General features: G+C 36.0%; 1 protein-coding gene across 4 annotated transcripts in view; it reads right to left on the minus strand.

The window, feature by feature from the left end:
• Positions 1-21,314, minus strand: part of vps13a (vacuolar protein sorting 13 homolog A) — an 87,749-nt gene that overhangs the window by 21,918 nt on the left and 44,517 nt on the right. For 2 of the 4 annotated variants that reach the window (XM_028456340.1, XM_028456339.1), the window contains exons 39-55: positions 20,728-20,912; positions 20,468-20,611; positions 18,619-18,828; positions 17,460-17,603; positions 16,444-16,545; positions 15,469-15,621; positions 14,545-14,803; positions 13,246-13,406; positions 12,006-12,109; positions 10,830-11,142; positions 6,748-6,884; positions 5,254-5,548; positions 5,047-5,151; positions 4,247-4,393; positions 3,991-4,122; positions 3,763-3,896; positions 2,413-2,481 (exon numbers count right to left, since the gene is read on the minus strand). In XM_028456340.1, coding sequence (XP_028312141.1) covers positions 2,413-2,481; positions 3,763-3,896; positions 3,991-4,122; positions 4,247-4,393; positions 5,047-5,151; positions 5,254-5,548; positions 6,748-6,884; positions 10,830-11,142; positions 12,006-12,109; positions 13,246-13,406; positions 14,545-14,803; positions 15,469-15,621; positions 16,444-16,545; positions 17,460-17,603; positions 18,619-18,828; positions 20,468-20,611; positions 20,728-20,912 — 2,794 coding nt within the window. The remainder of the gene's footprint in view (positions 1-2,412; positions 2,482-3,762; positions 3,897-3,990; positions 4,123-4,246; positions 4,394-5,046; positions 5,152-5,253; positions 5,549-6,747; positions 6,885-10,829; positions 11,143-12,005; positions 12,110-13,245; positions 13,407-14,544; positions 14,804-15,468; positions 15,622-16,443; positions 16,546-17,459; positions 17,604-18,618; positions 18,829-20,467; positions 20,612-20,727; positions 20,913-21,314) is intronic. The other 2 variants (XM_028456342.1, XM_028456341.1) reach the window with 2 other exon arrangements.

Consider the following 21,314-nt stretch of genomic DNA (forward strand, 5'->3'; position numbering starts at 1 on the left):
AGGTGGAAATCATTCAGGGGTTTAAATCAAACGTGTGTCCATTTCAGGGTTGGGGTCATTTACATCTTTTAATTACAATTACATCTTCATCTATCCATGTTAAATTACAACTCAATTATGATTACGATGACCTGCATTTTTCCAGTTACAATTAAGATTAAAGTCAATTACAATTACATTCTCAAATACTAAAGTTCAATTCAATTATGGAGCCTTTAATAAATAACGCCACAAAATGTAACCTTCCTCTTGAGTTAGTTTTCCGTTAGCATTTCTTATGACTTCAAAAACATGATCTATCATCTAATTTGTTTTTCATCTCTTCGTTACCTTGTTAGGCTTCCTAATCAATGAAAATATTGATTTTAATATTTTTGTGTGGGGGCGTCTGAGCCTTTTTTGTGACAGTATAACTTTAGATTGATTCTTTATTTTAATTATAAAATGACCCTTAGGAGAACTGACAGGTTGTGGGAAAAGTTGATATAAAACATGTTTTAATAACTGTTAACCATGTATGTGTAAGATATAGAACTGTAACACTGTTCCCCCATTTTGTGTTTAATAAATTGTAAATGAGTGTTTTTAAAGAATTTTCATGCCAATTACAATGACAAATTCAACTACGATTACAAGAGCAACAGAATTAAAAAAAACATTACAATTACAAATATAATTTTGTCATAACTTTAATTAATGATCAATTATGCAATTGCAATTATAACTGACCCCAACCCTGGTCCATTTTGATAAATATCTAAATACTTAAACTCAGTGTTCAAATATTGAGGTTGCAAATAATGATGGTTTTTGATTGAGTAGCAGATTAAACACTTACAAAGGTCTACTCCTATTAAAGATTACCCAGCATGCTTTTGTTGACCTCTCAAAACTCAAGTGTGTTGTTACAAAGCTTTCCCTCCTTCAACATCAGACCAATGATAACCAAGTGCTGCATCATTTGAATATTACCAGTACTACCTGACATAAAATGACTCAAATAACACACAAACCTACGATAAAAATACACAAAATGACTCCAATAACGGACATTACAGAAAAATACACAAAATGACTCCAATAACGGACATTACAGATAAATACACAAAACGTCTCCCCAAAAAATACACAAAACTACATCAGAAATACACAAAAATGATTCAAATAACACACAAAATAGAATAAAAATACACAAAATTACTGCAAAAAACATACATTATAGAAAATTGCACAAAATGACAGCAATACCACAAAACTACAATAAAAAAATACACAAAATTACTACAAAAAACATAAAGCAAAATTAAAAACTACAATGAAAATACACAAAATGACTCCAAAAAACATATTACAGAAAAATTCACAAAATGACAAAATAATACACAAAATGACTCCAATAACACACAAAACTACAATAAAAATACACAAAACTACAATAAAAATACACAAAATGACTGCAAAAAACATACATTCCAGAAAAATACACAAAATAACTTCAATAACACAAAACTACAATAAAATTACACAAAATGACTACAAAAAACATACATTACCTAAAAATGCACAAAATTACCAATAAAACTACACAAAATGACTCCAACAACACACAAAACTACAATAAAATTACACAAAATGACAAAAAAAAAACAAAATGACTCCAATAACACACAAAATTACAATAAAAATACACAAAATTACTGCAAAAAACATACATTCCAGAAAAATACACAAAATAACTTCAATAACACAAAACTACAATAAAATTACACAAAATGACTACAAAAAACATACATTACATAAAAATGCACAAAATTACCAATAAAAACAAAATGACTCCAATAACACACAAAACTACAATAAAAATACTCAGAATTACTCCAAAACATACATTACAGAGAAATACACAAAATGACTCCAAAAAGCACACAAAACAAGAACAAGAATTTGCAAAAATGACAGTTAAAAAACCCCCCCAAAAACAAAGAAAAACCTTTGTTCTCTGCTGTGTTAATTTCAAATTAGTCATTATTCTAACTGCTGAAAGTAATGTTGATAATGTGACCCTAGGATCAGACAATTACAATTTTGTGACTCCTGCTGTGATAAAAGTTGCTCTGGTCTATCCTATAATAAATAAAGTAGATGGTATTAAACTAATGGTTGGCACCATCAGTCAAAGTGGGTATTTTAATATTGAATGCAAAGTCCATGTTTTCCTTTTACTTATCTGTATCAAACTAATCCTTTACACAACCTCTTAGCTTCAGAAATCCCACTAGTATGATAATAAATAAGCTGATGCAGCACTTTTAAACCCCACTGTCTGTTTATTTCCCTTTCAGTTTATAGTTTATTTCTTGAGTTCAGAGTGAGTCCAGAGGGTTTTTTTTTCTTTAAGTTGTATCTTTCTACCTTTCCTCCTCCCGTGAGAAGGAGAGGTCGAGCAGCTCATCAGGCACCCATGAAGTTTCTATCTCGACGCTGCGTGATCATTGACACACAAACATGAATCACTATCAGCAAAAATATATTAGTGCAGCATAATATAAAAATAAAAGATTGGAGCTGGTTGTAAGAGGGCGACAGGAAACAGTCACACTGCTGAAATAAGAAAATGTAAACATTTTAATAACAGTCAACATGCTGTTGAGGGAAAATAAACAAACAAGAAATAATATAGGAAACAAAAATGGACTAAGTGAGTCACAAACAAACTCACTGCAGTTGTCATATCATTCATATCAGTGGCGACCTAAAAACAAAACGATGTCAGGCATGTTACTTGGCAAACCTGCTACAGGATGATAAACGCAGAAGCGCCCTGACACAACTTTTTCATGACATTGCGCCTTTGAATGTCGGCCAATACAAATATCTAGGTATTGCAACAGTGTTCCACTGACCTATAGTTTCTGAACAATGACGGAGTGTAAAGCCAATGGTTGCTATAACAACAAGAGAAAAATCCCACAGAAACATTTATTTTGTGTCTTTAAGCCAAATAACAACACAAAGTCAGAGTTATCAGGACATTGGCTCCATAATAATACAATGTTAAAACATTTACGTTCAAACCCCATTAAGTGATATGCGAGGGCCGCTTCAAGTCGACCTGCTATGAGAGGGATCTGAGGGCTAAGCTAAGGGGCTAAGCTAACGGGCACAAAGCCAAAGTTACGTCTGAAATCAGACACGGTCCAGACACAATTCCTTCACAGAAAGTCCTTGAATGCAGCTTGTAAATGTACTTGTTTAGAGCACTACTATGTTTCTGTTTACAGGGGATACTATGGCCGGTGTCATGGCGCTAACCGCACCCCCACCACATTGTTCCCTCTTATTTCCTTGTGTCTAAATGATGAACTTACCTGTTGGTTAGGGTGCCGTTAGGTACTGATCCTCAGAGGTAATGGAGAATCATCCAATCAATGAACAGGTATCCTTTAATGCAGCTTTCATCACAGTTTCTAACCATACTTACGCACTATCAACACCTAACTACTCAGCCATGGCTCATTTCTGCTGCCAACAACAGCTCTGTCCGTTAAGTAGTGAGAAAGGTGATATTTAATCCTCTCCAAACATAGAACCTTGAGGCTGCACTTTTATTACTGAAAGAGAGGATACACACTGCTGCTTTACGGCAAGAGCCAACAGAAAAACTACACTTCCCTTAATGTAAACAGACCTATTATATATAATTTGTCAGTGGCAAAAACAGCTGCTTTACCATTCCCCTGGTTATATTTGTATGGATCTCACCTCTGATGGAACTGAAGCATCTGGTCCTCAGTGTGGTTAATGATGAGAAATGGAGCTGCACCATCGTGATACTCAGAGAATCGGATTGTAGCTGAGTGCTCAGACAGGTTCACGTCGACGATGATCCCTCCCACCTGTGAGGAGTAACAAACAACGTCAAGTAGCGTCCATTCCGCTGTAGATACACACAGAACGCTCCATTTCAGAACATGATCCCTGTCAACTCACAGACTTGTCCAGATGCAGCAGTAGGGAGTTCTCTGGTCGTGTAAAGTCAATGGTCTGAGGAGGTGACAGACAACCTTCCACTTTAATCCTTAGCTTCTTGTTTTCATTCTCAGGCCAGAAGGGAATGGCTGACTGGGAGGAGATAAACACAAAATAACTTTTTTACAATAGGTAAGCTTGGAGTAACAAACATGACAGCAATCAAGTAAACATGACACTCATTAAAACCTGTGAAGAATAAATAAGATGCTCTGACCTGATCCGGTTTAGCCTCATCCCAGTTTTCTTGGCCCTCTTCACAAATAAAGACACTGTGCTTAGTCCGGTTGACCAGCATGTAGAAGGGCACGAAGCTTACAATACGGGTCAGACTGAAACTGCTTGGTTCAATCTTTACCCCAACCTAGAGTTAGACAGAAAGCAATGTGTTCAAGACTTCCATGGTTCAAAACAGAATGCAGGAAAACAAAAAATATCATCTGTTAAAGAGCACCTGCAGTGGAAATGTATATAACAAAAAATGTGTTTAATGTATTACTAATAAAAATAATAAAAAAAAAAAACACATTAAAAGGACTTTTCAGAACGATTATATACATTGGGGCAACTATGGAGAGCTGCCATTTTGGTCAGGATATGACGCATAGATGTTGATCGGCATGGCCTGTTGCATTAAAAAAAATGGTGCATTGTGGGAAATACAGGCTTAACAGTGCAACTACCTGCTTCTTGGGTGCCTTCCTGCATCCACTCAACATGCCGAATTAGCCTGACAAACAGAGCTGTTGTTACCAGCAGAAACGAGCCATGGCTGAGTAGTTACTTGTTGGAAGTGCACAAATATGGTTAGCAACTGTGATGAAAGCTGCATGAAAGGATATCTGGTATAATATCCTTCTAAAAAGTCCTTTTAAAGTGTTTTATTTTTATAATAAGGTGCATATATTTTGTATATTGGTAATAAATTAAACACATTTTTGTGATATACATTTCCACTACAGGTACCCTTTAATGATGGAGTTGATGTAAATGTGTTGACATCAGGTGAAATTGTACCAGATAGTCCTTGTATCTGCCTTTACATTTCACATCTCCATGGCTGCCAACAGTGTCCAGAGAGAACTCATCTGATAGTTCACTGTCTGAGATCATGAGACGAATCTGAGAGGGTGACAAATGATAAAGTGAAAAGATTCAACACCTGCAAACACTTCTCAGAGAAAATAGAAAAATACATGTTGAAAAAGTGTTTCCTGTTTGCACCTTATTATTTCGCAGGAAGTATCGAGGTTTGAAGGAGAAGAGCAGAGGCATGTTGTAATCCAGGGGGTGTTTACGGTGAATTTCATCTGCTTTGTACTGCAGTAGCCTGCCCGTCTTATTCACCATCCAGTACGGTGAGTGGATAGCAATGACAGTCTGTCCTAGATCATACTTCACATGCACGGCTATATCCAACTCCGCCCTCTTTCTTTCCTCTCCTTCCACATCTTCTTCCTCCGCTTCTCGCAGAGACTGGAAGACGATGAAGGTGATCTCATCTTGGCCACTCTGCAGGCTGAAAATTTGAAAAATGTACTTACTATTTCTTGTCATTTTGGTTGTGACAGCTAATCTTACTCTATAGAAGAAATTAATAGATTTTATCACAATGGGGGGCCACAAAAATGTGATACTAGCAATACTAGTTACAGTCAAAGAACAATAGGTTTTGGCTATTTTTGTTGTGTTTTTAGATTCATTTTGTGTATTTTCGTTTGTTATTTTGTATATTTTTCAGCTATTTATTTGTAGTCATCTTGTGTGTTCTTGGAGTGGGCTGTGAATTTTTGCTGTTTTCTGTGTGTGTATTTTTCTGTAACTGTGTTTGGAGTCATTTTGTGCATTTACTTTAGGGGCCACATAATAATTATTGTCATTTTGTGATTTTTTGTTGTTTTGTATATTTTTCAACTGTGCATTTTTGCTTTTTGTATGTATTTATCCATAATTTTGCATGTTTTCGAAGTCCTTTTGTACATTCACTTTAGGGGTAGCATAAAAATTATTGTAATTTTGTATATTTTTGTTATTTTAATGTTTAAGGTTTTACTCATCGTAATCTTGTGTGTTTCTGGAGTGGACTAACTGTGTATTGTTGTTGTTTTTTGTGTGAATTTCTCTAATTTAATATGTTTTTAGTGTCATTTTGTGTAATTTTGTCATTTTTTTTGCTATTTTTAGTGTATTCTACTGTAATTTTGTGTGTTTTTGTAGTCCTTTGTACAATTACTTTGGGAGCCACATAAAAATGATAGTTTATTTTGTGTATTTTTGTTATTAATTTCTAATATTTTTCAGTTTTTTATTCGTAGTTGTCTTCTGTGTTTTTGGAGTGGGCTAACTGTGTATTGCTGATGTTATTTTGTGAATTTCTCTCTAATTATGTATTATATGTTTTAAGTGTAATTTTGTGTCATGCTTTTTGCAGTTTTTTGTGTATTTTACTGTAATTTTGTGTGTTTTTGGATAAATTTTTCCCATTTACCTTTGGGGCAGCATAAAAATTATTGTTATTTTGTGTATTTTTATTATCATTTTTAAATATTTTTCTGCTTTTTATTGGTAATCGTCTAGTGTGTTTTTGGAGTGGGCTAATTGTGTATTGTTGCAGTTTTTTTTGTGAATTTTGCTGTAATTTTGTGTATTTTATTTCTTTGGGGACCGCACAAATTCAGGCCGAGGTCAATATTTAACTGATGATGTATTCGATCATACTTGTACTCAGAAGACCAATCCTGAGCCAAGTAGTCCAACAGGCAGAGGTCAAGGCTTGACTGATCAATGACTGCCGTATGAAGCTGGGCTGAGTGACCCGGGTCCAAGGTGGCCTCTGGGAAGGAGATTCCACCGTCCTGTGAAGCAGAAGACACAAAAAAATATCTTTCATTTTGAATGCAGAATCAATTCTGCTATGAACACACTAGTATGGTTTAACAATAAATAAAGTTATTTTGAAATAAGTATTAACTATTTTGAGTGTTTTTTCTTTTTTTTTTAACTTTTTCTGCTTTTACTTAATGGCAGATATGCCTGAGTTGCAAGTTTCAAAAGTTCCATCATTGGTGGCTGTGATGCAGTTTTCTCTATAATCCATTTTATAGGTTTTTTAATATGTAAAGATAATAATAAGAATTAATTGTCTGATGCATGAATTAATTTAATGTCAATGATTTTCTTTTTCCTGTATTCTGCTCCATTTCAAAGTTTTGCTGTCTTGACACTCCTGTATTTTGTCTTGACTTTATTTTATTGTTTTGTATTTTTTTCTATTTAGTTAAAGGGGACATATCATGGTTTTAAATCCTTCCTTTTTACATATAAATCATACAGTTGTGGTCTATATAAAGCGGAACTGCAATGCTTGGGTCTACATTCCTCATTATTATAGCCCCACAGGCCCCTTTTCTACCCCTTTTCTGATGTGCTTCTGAGAGCAACTCGTTTTGGTGTGGTCTCTTTAAATGCAAATGAGACACTCCATACCCCGCCCCCTCTTCAGGTAACACTCGGTTCAACTCCACCCTGCTCGGCCATTTTTGTAGTTTGATAGAAGAGATACGGCTATGTAGCGGCGCATAAACTTTTTATTCAGAGGTTATTTACAAAATGTCAACAACAGAAGACTTGTCCATCCAGCCTTACATGTTACAGCCAGAGTCGGACCCGGCGGCGCGAGATGAAAATGAAGATGATGAACGTGCAGAACCCTAACAAGTGAGCTAACACAAGCACCGAGCTAACACAAGCACCGAGCGAACGCTAACGCCAAGTTAACGTCACGAAATGCATTTTAATACAGTCTTTTCAAAGACAAAAACGGCAAAATTAAATGACTAATGAAAACTTTAGACTTAAATTAAATCACGTAGGCCATATCATCAAGGATCTAGAACGAGCACACAGCGCTAACATATGAAGTCTAAAGACGGTGCAACTGCTAATGCTAACAAAACAATGACAGGGACGTCTTATCATCACACTTTTTAGCGTTATTTACAGCTTACCGAAGTGCTCTGTTCGTCGTCTCCAAAGATGGAAGGAATTGAACCCTCAATCAGACAAAGTCTTTCGGCAAATCCTTCTTTATACTGGCGGAGGTTGCAGAAGCAGTCATCCTTGAAGTGCTTCGCGCACACAAAAATGACCTGACCCACGTGGGCACATTTCCGTGAAAAATAAAACTCAACCAGGCACTTTGAAAAGGTTCTGATGCTGGGAGACGTTGTAATGAAGCGTGTGGGTTACTACATAGTTCAAAACACGTAACAGAGAATAGAAAAATTCAAACAAATTGAAAAATATGAGCAAAGCAGAATATGAAGATATCTACGGAGCACCTGAAGAGACTAATTTGATTTTTTCTGTACTTCTAAGCACTCTAAATATACAACAAAATGCATTTAAGGGCTAAAAAAGTGGATTTAGCATGATATGTCCCCTTTAAAGTTTAAATGTTATATCGGGAGCTCTCTTCTTCAAGCCCCTTGTGGGTTTTTTGGGTTTTCCCTGGCATGCCTCTAATGTGTATTAATTGCTGTTAATGTCTGTCCACTGTTGTTGATATTATTTTTTGTTGTATTTTGAACCATGTCAAATAAATAAATAAATAAATAAAATAAAATAAGTACAACAATAGTGTTTTTAATATCACTGGTGATGCCCTCTCCCGGTTACACTTGTACCGCACTCACAGAAAACACTTAATCTTCATCAACAACTGCTCCTCCTTCACTGCCCCTCCGGCCCAAGGAGTCTCCCAGGGCTCTGTGCTTGATCCTCTCCTTTTCACCAACTTCCTCCTCCCCCTCGGTCAAATCATTCGTCGTCATGATCTCCGTTTTCACTGCTACGCGGACGACGTCCAATTATACATCTCCACTAGAGCTGGGCGATATATTGAGTTTTTAATAAATATCGATATATTTATTGAAGAAATATAGGATAGTACTTTATTGTAATATCGATATAATTCACGTAACATTAAAAGTTTCTTCTGTAGAGCCGCCAGTATGCCTTTTTCTCCTCTCACTGTCTATCTTAACCCCGCCTCTCTCCCATTCTGTCCTTCTGGGTGAAACTCAACACACGCTGACTAAACACCCCCCTCTTCACTCACTCACCTCAGCAGCGACGGAGTCGCCAACAAAGATTTGGTTATTAAAAAAAAAAGTATAATGGTTAAATAATTTGGAAATGGTTTGGCTTCAGAATGTCACTGTGTGCAAGGGAGTGAGTGAGTGTGTGTGTGCGCTGTAAAGATCCGAGGTCTCTGTGGGTCAATAACGTTGTAAACAGGACTCAAAACAACTCGTTACCTTCACATTGCATGTTTATTGTATAAAGGGGAAGCTCAAACACAGCTTCTATGTCATTTCAGACGGGACGAAAACAGAAAATTAACATAAGGCTCCGTCCATGCACTCGGTACGGCTAAGTAAAAAGGTCTGACTCCACTCTGCACAATTGTCAGTAATAATAAATAAATAATTCATAGTTAATTATAATAAATAAAAAATAAAAAAACTGTACAGCACATAAGTTGTTTAATAAATTTTTATATTGTTCTCTATGCCTCTGTTAATAAAGGTCCCTGTGTGACATTTGACATGGGGTTTTAACTGACTTACCTTATTTTGAAAAAAGAAACTATTAATTAAACAGGTATGCCATGCTATAATAGTTATGGGAAACCCCAATTACGTCACAGAGAAAACATCAATATATATATTGAGTATTGCCCCTCTGGTTCGATTGTCTGCATCAAATCATCATCTCAAGGCAAGGGCAAAATATCGAGATATATATTGAATATCGTGATATAGCTTGAAAATAGAGATATTAAAATAAGGCCATATCGCTCAGCCCTAATCTCCACCAAGTCGATCACCCCTGAAACCCACTCCACACTGTCAAACTGTCTCTCTGATATCAAAGCATGGCTCCACAAAAACTTCCTCATTCTCAAACGGTGACAAATCTGACATACTCCTCATTGGTCCAAACTCTCTCACCCAAACAGCCTCAAACTTTCACCTCACCATTGATAACTCCACCCTATGTCCCGCCTCTCACTGACGTAACCTTGATATCATCTTTGATAATAACCTCTCCTTTGACCACCACATCAAACAAATCATGAAAACCGCTTTTTTCCACCTCAAAAAAATCACTCATCTCCATCCCTCACTTTCCTTCCCCGCCGCCGAAACTCTCATTCATGCTTTTATCACATCCTGCCTCGACTACTGCAATAGCATCCTCTTTGGTACAACCTACACACTCCTAAATAAACTCCAGTATATACAAAACGCCGCCACACGCCTCCTCACCCATACCTGCTCCCGTAACCACATCACCCCTGTCCTCCAAAACCTCCACTGACTCCCCGTTCCTCATTCAAACTCCTCCTCCTCACCCATAAAGCCCTTCATAATCAGGCCACCTCCTACCTCAATCTGGGGTGGACAGAGCTTTCTCTATCACTGCCCCCACCCTCTGGAACTCCCTCCCAAGTCACATCCTTAACTGTTTAACCATCCAGTCATTCATACCAGTTTTTGTCTTTTTTTTGGGTGATGTTCTTTCTTTTTTCTGATTTATATTTTGATGTTTTCATCACTGTATTGCTGTTATTTTAATCCTACCTGTAAAGTGTCTTTAAGTTCCTGGAAAAGTGTTCTTAATAAAATGTATTATTATATGTATGATTATTATTATTATTATTATACCAGAATTAAAACAGAAAAAACCTACTGCACAACATCTCTGCTTCGTAATGTTTACCAAAGGCATCTTACCTTGACTTTGTAGGAAATGGAGTAAGGCAGCAGGTTGCGTAGGAGGATGGAAGGCCACAGGTGAAGCACATAAGGAACGTCAAAGTTCTCCCCAACGTCCCCCGTGTGTTTAAAGGTCACCGAGTCCTTGAATGGCACCATGTTGATTTTCATCACACTGCCGCGGTCTCCTGATTGCCTGCAAGTTTGTTGGAGGCGTGTCTCTGGCTGCTCTATCCTGACGTCTTCGTAGCTGAAACCCTCAGAGCACTCAAACTGTTCTCCAGCCTCCACAGAGTTGTTCTCAACCACTGGCTGCAGGCTGAGCTCTGACCTGAAGGGGCAGCAGAGAGCAACTATCAGTAATAACAGTTATTAGGAAAAAATTTTTAAACATGCTTGCTAGAGTTGAGCTGGATACTAGATAAATCTCTCTCTCTCTCTCACTCGCTCTCCCTCTCTCCCTCCCTCCCTCTCCCTAATAAATAAAAAAGAACCTACAAAAATTAAAAAAATCAAACTGATCATAATAAATAATAATTAAAAGTTAATTTATTCTATCACGATGTTGCACTTGTATTTTCACCACAGCGCTGTACAGCACTTTGTGATTTTATCTGCAAAAAGCGCTTTATAAATAAATTACTTGTACTTAAAAAAAGAAAATTATGTTGAATATGAAAACTCTTGTTATTACATTTTACTTCATAATTGCAACCGCATGTGTTGTATTTATTGTTGCACAACTTGTTCTGTAAAAAGTTTGTTTGCTATCGTGATCAAAACCATTGATCTGAAGCTCAATGCTGATGCTGTCCTGTAAATCGTTTTCTAATCAAAAATAAATATTACAATTTCTCATCTAACCATATCAATAACATACCGTTAGAGCCCCGCCCATTTCAAGATAACCCAAGCCACTTCCGGGTTAAATCCCACCCACTTTTGAGTTAGGCCCCACCCAGTCCGAGTACAGATACAGATAGTTGATATGGTTAACAAATACAGATAATGCTGTACTCGCTCATCTCTAACGCTTGCTAGTATTCGCATGTCAAACAGAGTGAAACGTTTTGTGTCCAGCTACCCTCCACCCACATGCAGTATAACACCATAAAAGGGCCGCGACAATAAGAAAAACACAAAAAGCGATAATAGGAGAGTATTTACCCAATAATCTGTGTCTTTTGCTCTCACCTGTATGAGTCCAGAGGTACGCAGAACTCCTCAGCGGGGAAAGCAGTACCTAGACATGTGGATCCTTCAAAAACTTTAAAGGGTATAGAAAAATGATTGATAATCTGTAAGAAAAAAAAGAAAGGATGTCAATGATTTAACTTTGTTCAAAAAGGTTAATTATCAGTTTTTTCCCCCATCGTCAGTGCTTCGGACTTCTGATTCTATGCTAGTATAGTTTGCACAACATCCATGGAAATATACAAGAGTAACAGGATCGAGTGGTGATTTTTAAAGCAAATGCAGCTTAGTTTTATTCAAAATATTTTAGTTTTAGTCTAGCTTTAGTTAACTAAAACAAATTAAGATTTTAGATGACTAAACCTACAGCATTGCTTCCCAAGCTTTTTTGGATCGTGACACCATTTTGATACCACAAATTTCTGGTGATCCCAAAGACTTTTTTTTTCTAGAATCAGTTTTTGATAATGTTTGTTATACTGTTACACATACAGATTAGTGTGCAAAGTGATATTTTTTGTACTGTATTACTGCTTTTCAAGGTCGCAGAGATGTAATTTATTCATTTATTCTTTTTCTTTCTTCTTTTCTTTCATACTGCATTTTATTATAACTAGATTTGTGTTTCAGAAAGTAAAAGGATAGATTACAGTCGTTTAAAATTGAGTGTAATTAGAAAAATAATTAAAGAAATAAAAATATATATTTTTAATCAGTAATTATTTTTTATCAACTACGAGACAGACAATCGTTTGAAATATCAAGCATAAGAGTTTATGCATTTTTTTTTTTAAAGCTTCAATTACTATTTATCAACCCGATATGGGATGGTATTAAGTAGTTTTGATCAGATATTTAACAACAAAGAAACTTTGTTCTGATTGGATTTTGTCCCATGTAAACATGACAGGTTAGCTTTTATTAGTCAACGAAATATTAATATATTTTGATATAGCTTTCTTTCACATGTATTTTTTTTTCCAATTAGTCATTCGTTATTGTCACTTAAAAAAATATAGTCGACAAAAATCTTTAGCCAACAAAATAAACACTAACGAGATCACCCAAAGCTGCTCACTCTGGGAGAACATCCAAACCATCAGAGAAACACATGATGATTGGGATCAAATGGATGATTTACTTCCTGACCATTAAATCTTACCAAACCATGTATCGTTCTAAAGATTTAAAAAACAACATATGCCAACAGATCAGCTCAGTACCGTGAGCTGTAAGGTACCTGGAAAGGAGAACGGATCTTGACATATTTGCTGCCCTCGACAGAATAAATCTGACAGACCAGGAAGCGAGTCACTCCTGAGTCTTTGTGCACTACGCTGTACATCCCTCTGCCCACTTTAATGAGTGGGATCACACAGGCTGGTGTGTGACCAACTGGAGCTGGAAAAAAGAAAAGAAAGTATAAAAAATATAAATAAATAATATAAAACATTAGGTGCCTGTATTACGAAGCTGGATAAGTACATCCATGATATCTGTCCATTAGATTTACCAAACATTCTCTGTCAGAGAGCAGCTGTACTACGAAGCAGGATACAAATATGTTCACTTAAGCGAGTTGATTTCAGACCGACTACGTGCGCACTCCCGTGACGAGGCAGAGATTGCAGTGTCAAACCAATCACAATCATGGAAAACACTGGTGTAGAGCAATTTATGTCATAATTGAAAAATAATTCTTTAAAAATATGAAGAATTCAAATCAATAATTCAGACCAAAAACAACACGGTTGCTGAAGAAAAGAACACAGGCGGGAAGCTGCTCACACTGTTGATGCATAAAAGCGTATGATGATCAATATTAATCCATGGGATGATAAACGGACAGCGCTTCGATCAGTTACACTTAATTACAGAACACAAGTGTTTCTATTCAGGTAGTCCTCCTCAATTTATCACACACACTGCGATGAGAGCACATTGTTTCTCTATGGTATGTTCCTACTGATGGTGTCAGAGTCACTATAGCATATGAATGAATGAATGAATGAATGAATGAATCCATCCGTACATTTGTAGTGTCTCTTCACAAGCTTCATCAGCTGACTGTAGATTAGTCCATCAGATATAAATCTATATCTCTCCTAAAATATGTCATCACTAAATGAAATGATTAAATTATCCATTAATAATCTTTCTTTCCTAAACACAGCTGTCAGAATCTAAACCAACCAGGATCTTCTAACAATAAGCAGCTCATTTTCCAAGAGAACTGATTGGTCAGGAGGCGGCATGGTAAAATGGCAAATGGACTTGATTTACTGTATATAGGGCTTTAGAACAACACAGGTCCCAAAACTCGTTCACCCATTCACACTCATGCCAATAGGACAGAGCTGCCATGTAAGGCGTTAATAAACCATTGGGAGCAGCTTAGGGTTCAGTGTCTTGCCCAAGGACACTTTGACACTAGGGATCGAAACAATTTACAGGAGTTGACTATCTGTGCAATATCACATAAATCCACAGTTGGTCAGGTTTATCCTCAGCACATGTCTAAGTGTAAAGTGTAACCTACTAGGCTGTATGTAGTAATCTTTTCCACTTAATGAAATCATGGCTGAAAACTGATCCGAGTCAGTGGTGGTTGAATAGTCCAATCCTAGGTTCTGCCGGTGCTGCAGTTCCACAGTTGAGTTGGTGCTCAGCTGACCGATGGGGCTAAACATCTCACTGTGACGGACAGACACTGGCAGACCGAGGCGGTTCTTCACTATGAATGGAGCTTCATCCTTTTGAAAACACTCGGCCGTCTGTTTGGCAGCCTCTGCAAACGCCTGGAGGTAAACAAACACAAAATCGTGGAATAATGTTGATCTAGAAATAAAAATGAGTGATACACTATTTAATTTCAAAAAGAAAATGTCACAATATATTTTAGAGTTTTGTGAAGCAGTAGAAATGTTTGTGTGCTTTGTTGAATGTTGTATATAAAAAGTACATGTGTGTGTATATATATATATATATATATATATATATATATATATATATATATATATATATATATAAGTTTTTTTTGCATTATTTGAAAAATGGCAACACAAAAGTACTTTGTTCAACGCTTGCATTTGTTTTGTGTATATTATTGGAAAAGGTAACTTGAATGTATGAAAGCATTTTTTCCTTCCACCTGTTTCAGTCATGTTATATATACACAGAACAAAAATATAAACTAAACACTTTTGTTTTTGCTCCCAGTTTTCACGAGCTGAACTCAAAGATCTTAAACATTTCCTATATACATAAAAGACCTATTTCTCTCAAATATTGTTCACAAATGTGTCTAAATGTGTGTTAGTGAGCACATCACAGCTGTGGAATATCAAGATGCTGACTAGACAGCATGATTATTTGTTTGTTTCAGTCTAACAAAAAAACAAACTGAAAAGACAGGAAGATGTTTTTATGTTAAGCTAATGATGTCTCTCTCTGTTTCTCTTACTGTGCCCAGGTTACTCAGCATGGTCAGTCCACATTTGGAGAGTGTGATGTTGAGTTGGTCTTCACTGCTGATGACAATGACTGTCTTATAGTCTGGAGTATTAAAGTCCACTTCGTCTGAAACTCCTGAAAGAGTCACGTGCTTCTTCTTCATCTGTTTACAAAGCAGGGAAAATTAACACATAAGGTACTATCAATGTGCATGTGTAATATATTTACAGTACCAGGGTTGGGGTCAATTACATTTTTCCATTACAATTACATCTCCAATTATCCATGTTCAATTACAACTCAATTATGATTACAGTGACCGGCATTTTTTCAAACAATTCAAATCACAATTATTTTTTTCCCTGAAAGTAGACTACAATTACTTTCTCAATTACTTAAGTTCAATTACAATAAACAGGCCTGAAATAAATAATCCCATAAAACGTAACCTTCCTCTTGTGTTAGCTTTCTGTTAGCATCTCTTATGATAACAGGTCAGTTTGGACCCATGTCTTAAATCCGCCGTAAAATACACTAAAAAATATTATCTATCATCAAATTTGTTTTTCATCTCTTGGTTTCCTTGTTAGGCTTCATTATCCAGGAAAATATTGACATTAATAATTTTGGTGTGGGCGTCTCAGCCTTTTTTTCTGTCACTAGACCCCTTGATTTAAATTTTTTTTATTGTAAAATGATACTTAAGATTCACTGGCAGGTAGTGGTAAAAGCAAATAAGAAACATATTTTATAATTGTTAACTACGTATGTGTAAGCCTCAGACCTGTAACATGATTCCACAGGTTTGAGTTTGATTAAATTGTAATGGACAGTTTTTATAAAATTTCCATGCCGATTATAATTGCAGTCAATTTTCTGAAGTCAATTACAATTACAACAGCAACATGTTTTTTTCCCCAATTACAATTATGTGATTCTAATTATAACTGACCCCAACCCTGAGGACATGTGTCTATATCAGTACCTTTAGTTCCAGTCTCCAGGGTCTGAATCCATCCCTTGTCTCATCTTCTAAAGGCTCAAGCAATGGCTCCCACACACCCATCATCTCATTGTAGTAGTGGACCTAGAGATACAAGACACAGATCAAGATATACAAAAAATAAAAATCTGTTCAAATGGAAGCCCAGGTCATTTCTATTAGGGTGACCATATTTTCATTTAAAAAAAAGAGGACACTTGGGCCGACCTCGGCATACTCAAAGTACTCAACGTTTTCTTAAATCTACCTTGTGATGGTAAACTACAATATAAGAAGTTGTTATTGTCCCTAAGGTTTAAGAATACATTTCTCTCTTTATAACAAAGACTTAAAAACAATCTGAAATCAGTGGTGACTTAAGTCAATCACATTTATTAGGCATTATAACAATCTGTCCTTGAAAAACCTCATATAAACCTTCTGAAAATCTCTCAATCATTGAAACAATGAGAAACATCTCCTCCTAGAAAGTAAAACACACAACAAAAAACCCTCAAGGCTTGTAAAACATTAAATAATTATTAAATATACACTTCAATAAATAATTGTGACCTTAATTTTCAATAGAATAAGTTTCTCTGAACCTCCATGGAGGTTTTATCATCCGGGAGGATTTTCCCAATGACATTTTTCAATTAAATACCACCGGTATTTTGGGCTCTTTCAGTCTTTCTCTTCTCTTGAGTGCGTGTCTGACGAGCTTGTCAAAACAAAGCGGTATCTTTAATGATTCCATCATTTGTGCGTAAGAGTACCGTAATGACATGATATTGGCTATAAAGAGCAAATGATAAGCTTTCAGAAACTGCTGGAACTATACAGTATTTTCAATAAACGTGTTCCCGTGATGCATTCAGGGTCCCTGGAAAACCTGGACGTTTTCATCCATTTATAAAATCCGTCCGGATAAGATGTAAAAAGAGAACATTTCCGAGTAAATCTGGACGTACAGTATGGTCACCCTAATTTTGACGTCTCTATCTCCTGACTTGTGTTACCTCCAGATTGAGCTCGCTGTGTAAGTTGATCAGCGTGGACCAGTTTTTCACATCTCCTCGAAACGAGGACTTTGCGAGAAGCATTGGAATAGTACGATGTCCAATTCCAGCCTCCAGAGTCAGACAGATAGATTTAATGTTGACCTGCAAGCAATAACCAACAATACAGTCATTGATTTACACAATCCAGAATATTCATATTCATACTTTTTTTGTTTAAAACAGACATGTCAAACTCAAGGTCCGGGGGCAAAATCTGCCCCTTTAAAGCAGGGGTTCTCAAAATGTTTTGGCTTAAGTACCCTTTTCTCTTACTTTTGAATGCAAGTATCCCCTTATGACTACTGCAATTTGCTCAGAATTCTGTGAAAAAACAACTATAGATCATACTGAGTGATAAAACACATTTTAAATAATCTCATTTTGTAAATAAGTGGAATGAAACAGTATTTAGTGCCTCCTGAATAGATTTATTTCTAGTTTTTCTCCCCTCTCATGTGAGACCAAGACTGACCTGTTTTGTTGTTTGTCTGTTTTTTAAAAAAAATACTTTTTATTTTATTTTGTGTATTTTTGTTGTTAATTTGTCAGTTGCTGGTAATATTTAGTGTGATAGTCATTTTTAACTAAAAAATAAACATTTTAAAACTCCATATTTTTAATGCTTTCATGTGTGAAATTTCCAGTACCCCTGTAGTGCCATTGTGTATCCCTACCCCCATTTGAGCATCATATTTTTGGCCCACAGCAGCAAACCATGAATCATAGCGTAAATTACCAACTAATTCACTTGTATATATTTCCAAATTAATACAGAAATTCAATGAAACTCCACAATATTAACAGAGCTCACATTTCCCCACACTTATATCACATGATGGAAGTAATTTTCAATCTCAAATTATTAAAAGAACTCTAAATTTTTTCAAAATCCACAAAATTTCCTTAAACTACATGAAAATGGGTCACAAAATTAAAAAAAAAAAATTGATAGTAAATATCCTGCAGGGACTGATATCTGTCACATATTGCTTTGATATTATCAGTGCTGTACATATTTTATGATTTATTTATACGTGGAAGTCCAAACTAGTGCAAAATTATGATTAAATGTATGTAATTATTATATATTATTTGAGGTGGCAGAGCAGTCAAGCACCTTTAAGGACTCTCCCTGTGGTATCAACAGGGTGGATGACTTTGTGTCTTCATCTCCTTCCTCTTCCAGGAACCAGAGTTTCAGATCTTTCCAGCTTCTCTTCTCCCACAGGTCCATAGGAACTGGGCTCTCCAGCTCCTCTGGAGTCTCTGCTGTTGGAGTCAAGGCTGACTGGATGGTTATGACGGTGTTGATGATGATTGGAGAAACCTTACAAAGAAAAAGTGATTCACAGAGGATTAGGATTTTCATACGGAAGAGGATTAGGGCCATTTTTGATGGAGAAAATGATTTTGGCCAAATCAAGAATAAAGTCGAAATGTCGAGAATAAAGTCAAAAAACAAGATTAAAGTTGAAATTTTGAGAATAAAATTGAAATATAATGTTGAGGTTGAAGTAAGAACTTCAAAAACTTAATTCAAAATATAATATAGTGATAAAAGTCGAAGGTTTGCTAATTAAGTCAAATCTACAAAATCTGACGAGGGCCAATTCACCATATATGGCAACAAACAGCAGATTATGGCCGTCTACAAAATGCCGTGTATTGATGGATGCATTAAACTATACTTCAAAGTTTGGGTTTAGCTCATAAACACAGCATTGTAACGTCTGTAAGGACTTTGAAGAGATTTTGGCAGAAATCTTAACGTGTTCAGAATAAAACATAACGTGCCCGCATTTGAAAATCCTCAGCCTTACCTTTGAAAAATCCTCAAAATATTAACTGTCATGAAAAATAATGTAGATTGATTTATTGTGACCAAGCTAAGCGCTTCAGTAAATTTATAGTTGTAAATGGTTCATCCATTACATTTATTAATACCGGTAGGGAAATAACACATTATTAAACTCACCTGTTTATGCATAGAATTTTATTACGTAGTAGTTTCTGTGACAAACACAAAGATAAAAAATGTTGCCACTAATCAAGAGCCCTGAGTGAATGTCACCATACAGCAAGGTATCAATGGTCCACCTCCTTTCCTTCTTTGTCTACGACAAAGTTTTTTTCAAAATCCTCAAAAACGCAATTTTTTCATCAAAAATTGTCCGACAGGAAACATTTCTTCATTACCTAGAATCCCCATATTAGTACCAATGTTTTGATGCATGAATTGTTGCTGGTTATGAATTCAGATTTACACCTACAGTACATAAAATATCAGAGTCCAAAAACAGAAACTTTTTTTTTTAAATGCAATTTTTTCACCAAAAATGATCAGATCGGAAAAAATGTAGCACTAATGTAAAGCCCTGAGTGAATGTCACCTTACAGCAAGGTATCAATGGTCCACGTCCTTTCCTTCTTTAAAATCAGTCCACGACAAAGTTTCTTTCAAAATCCTCAAAAACACTATTTTTTCGCAAAAAATCGACAGACCGAAAAAAAAAAAATTTCAATACCTGGAATCCCCCCATTAGCACCAATGTTTTGGTGTGAGAATGGTTGGTGGATATTGCATTAAAAGACCTACACCACTCTACACACAGACAGACAGACGGACGGATGGCAAACTGATGACAATACCCTCCGGTCGAGGCTAAAAACCAGTGAAGTTAAGGAGAGGTGGAGCATTCAGTCCGTCTGTGGATATTGAGGAGCTATGGAAACACAACATTTTACTCTTATCACAATATTGTATATATATATACATATATATATATATAAAAAAAATAGATAAAAATTTCAACTTTATTCTTATTTTTCTCAAAATTATTATCTGCATCAAAATTGGCCCTAATCCGCTTCCGTATACCAATTAAAGTTAAAAAAAAAAAAAGAAGAAAAAAAAACATTTATACTCGTTTCCAGGGGAGAAGTTCTAAAAAAACTGATCTGATTACCTTTAGGGACAGAGAGTTGATGGAAACCTCCATAACCTGAGGTGAAGATGCAGGCTGAGTACTTTGATAGAAAACCTGACAAGGCTGCAGTACTGTTGTCACATTGTTCTTCCTCTTCTCTCTTAAGAAGGGACAAGCCACAACCTGTAAAACACACATTTCAAACACACATTTCAAACTATCCACTCATTTAAAGTATAGTATAAACATGAGCAGCACAATACATCAAGTTCTTGAGTATTACTGTGAAAAAGCATGACCTTAAGGTCCTGGATAACAGCAGTCATCTGTGAACCCTCAGCGTTGCTTTTCGTCACTAGTTCACACTGCGTTGTCATCACCAGAGCAGGAGCATCAGCACGCGTCAGATCAGCCACAAACACAATCTCTGGGTTACGCACCACAACGTTCATCTCTGATTTTGACACTGTGGTTGGAGCTGGAGCTAGAGCACAGGAAAGCACATGAAAAAGTTGCTTTAGTTTGACTGAATAAGTGTATGGATAGACAAAAATCAGACTAACTTTATAGCTAAGAAGGAAACCTGTTCTGTTATAATGACTAATGTCATGTTTAGGCAACATTAAAGCTGCTGAAGACAATAATTATTGTTTTAATCCTATGAAGACAGCCTTGGTCTCATAGTTCAATGAATCAAAGATCAACAGAACACTTTTTTATGGTTATTGTCAGAAAAGTTTTGCGAAGTGCAAACATACATAGAAGTGTTTTTATCTTAATCTTACTCTCGTTTCTTGTGTTTGCCCCAAAAATCACAGGGAAAACTTGGAACAAACTAGAACAAAAATGGTGTCCTTCCTTTCTGCGAAGTGTTGTTTCTTTGCCA

Source organism: Gouania willdenowi, chromosome 9, assembly GCF_900634775.1.
Source record: "Gouania willdenowi chromosome 9, fGouWil2.1, whole genome shotgun sequence".
NCBI lineage: Eukaryota > Metazoa > Chordata > Actinopteri > Blenniiformes > Gobiesocidae > Gouania > Gouania willdenowi.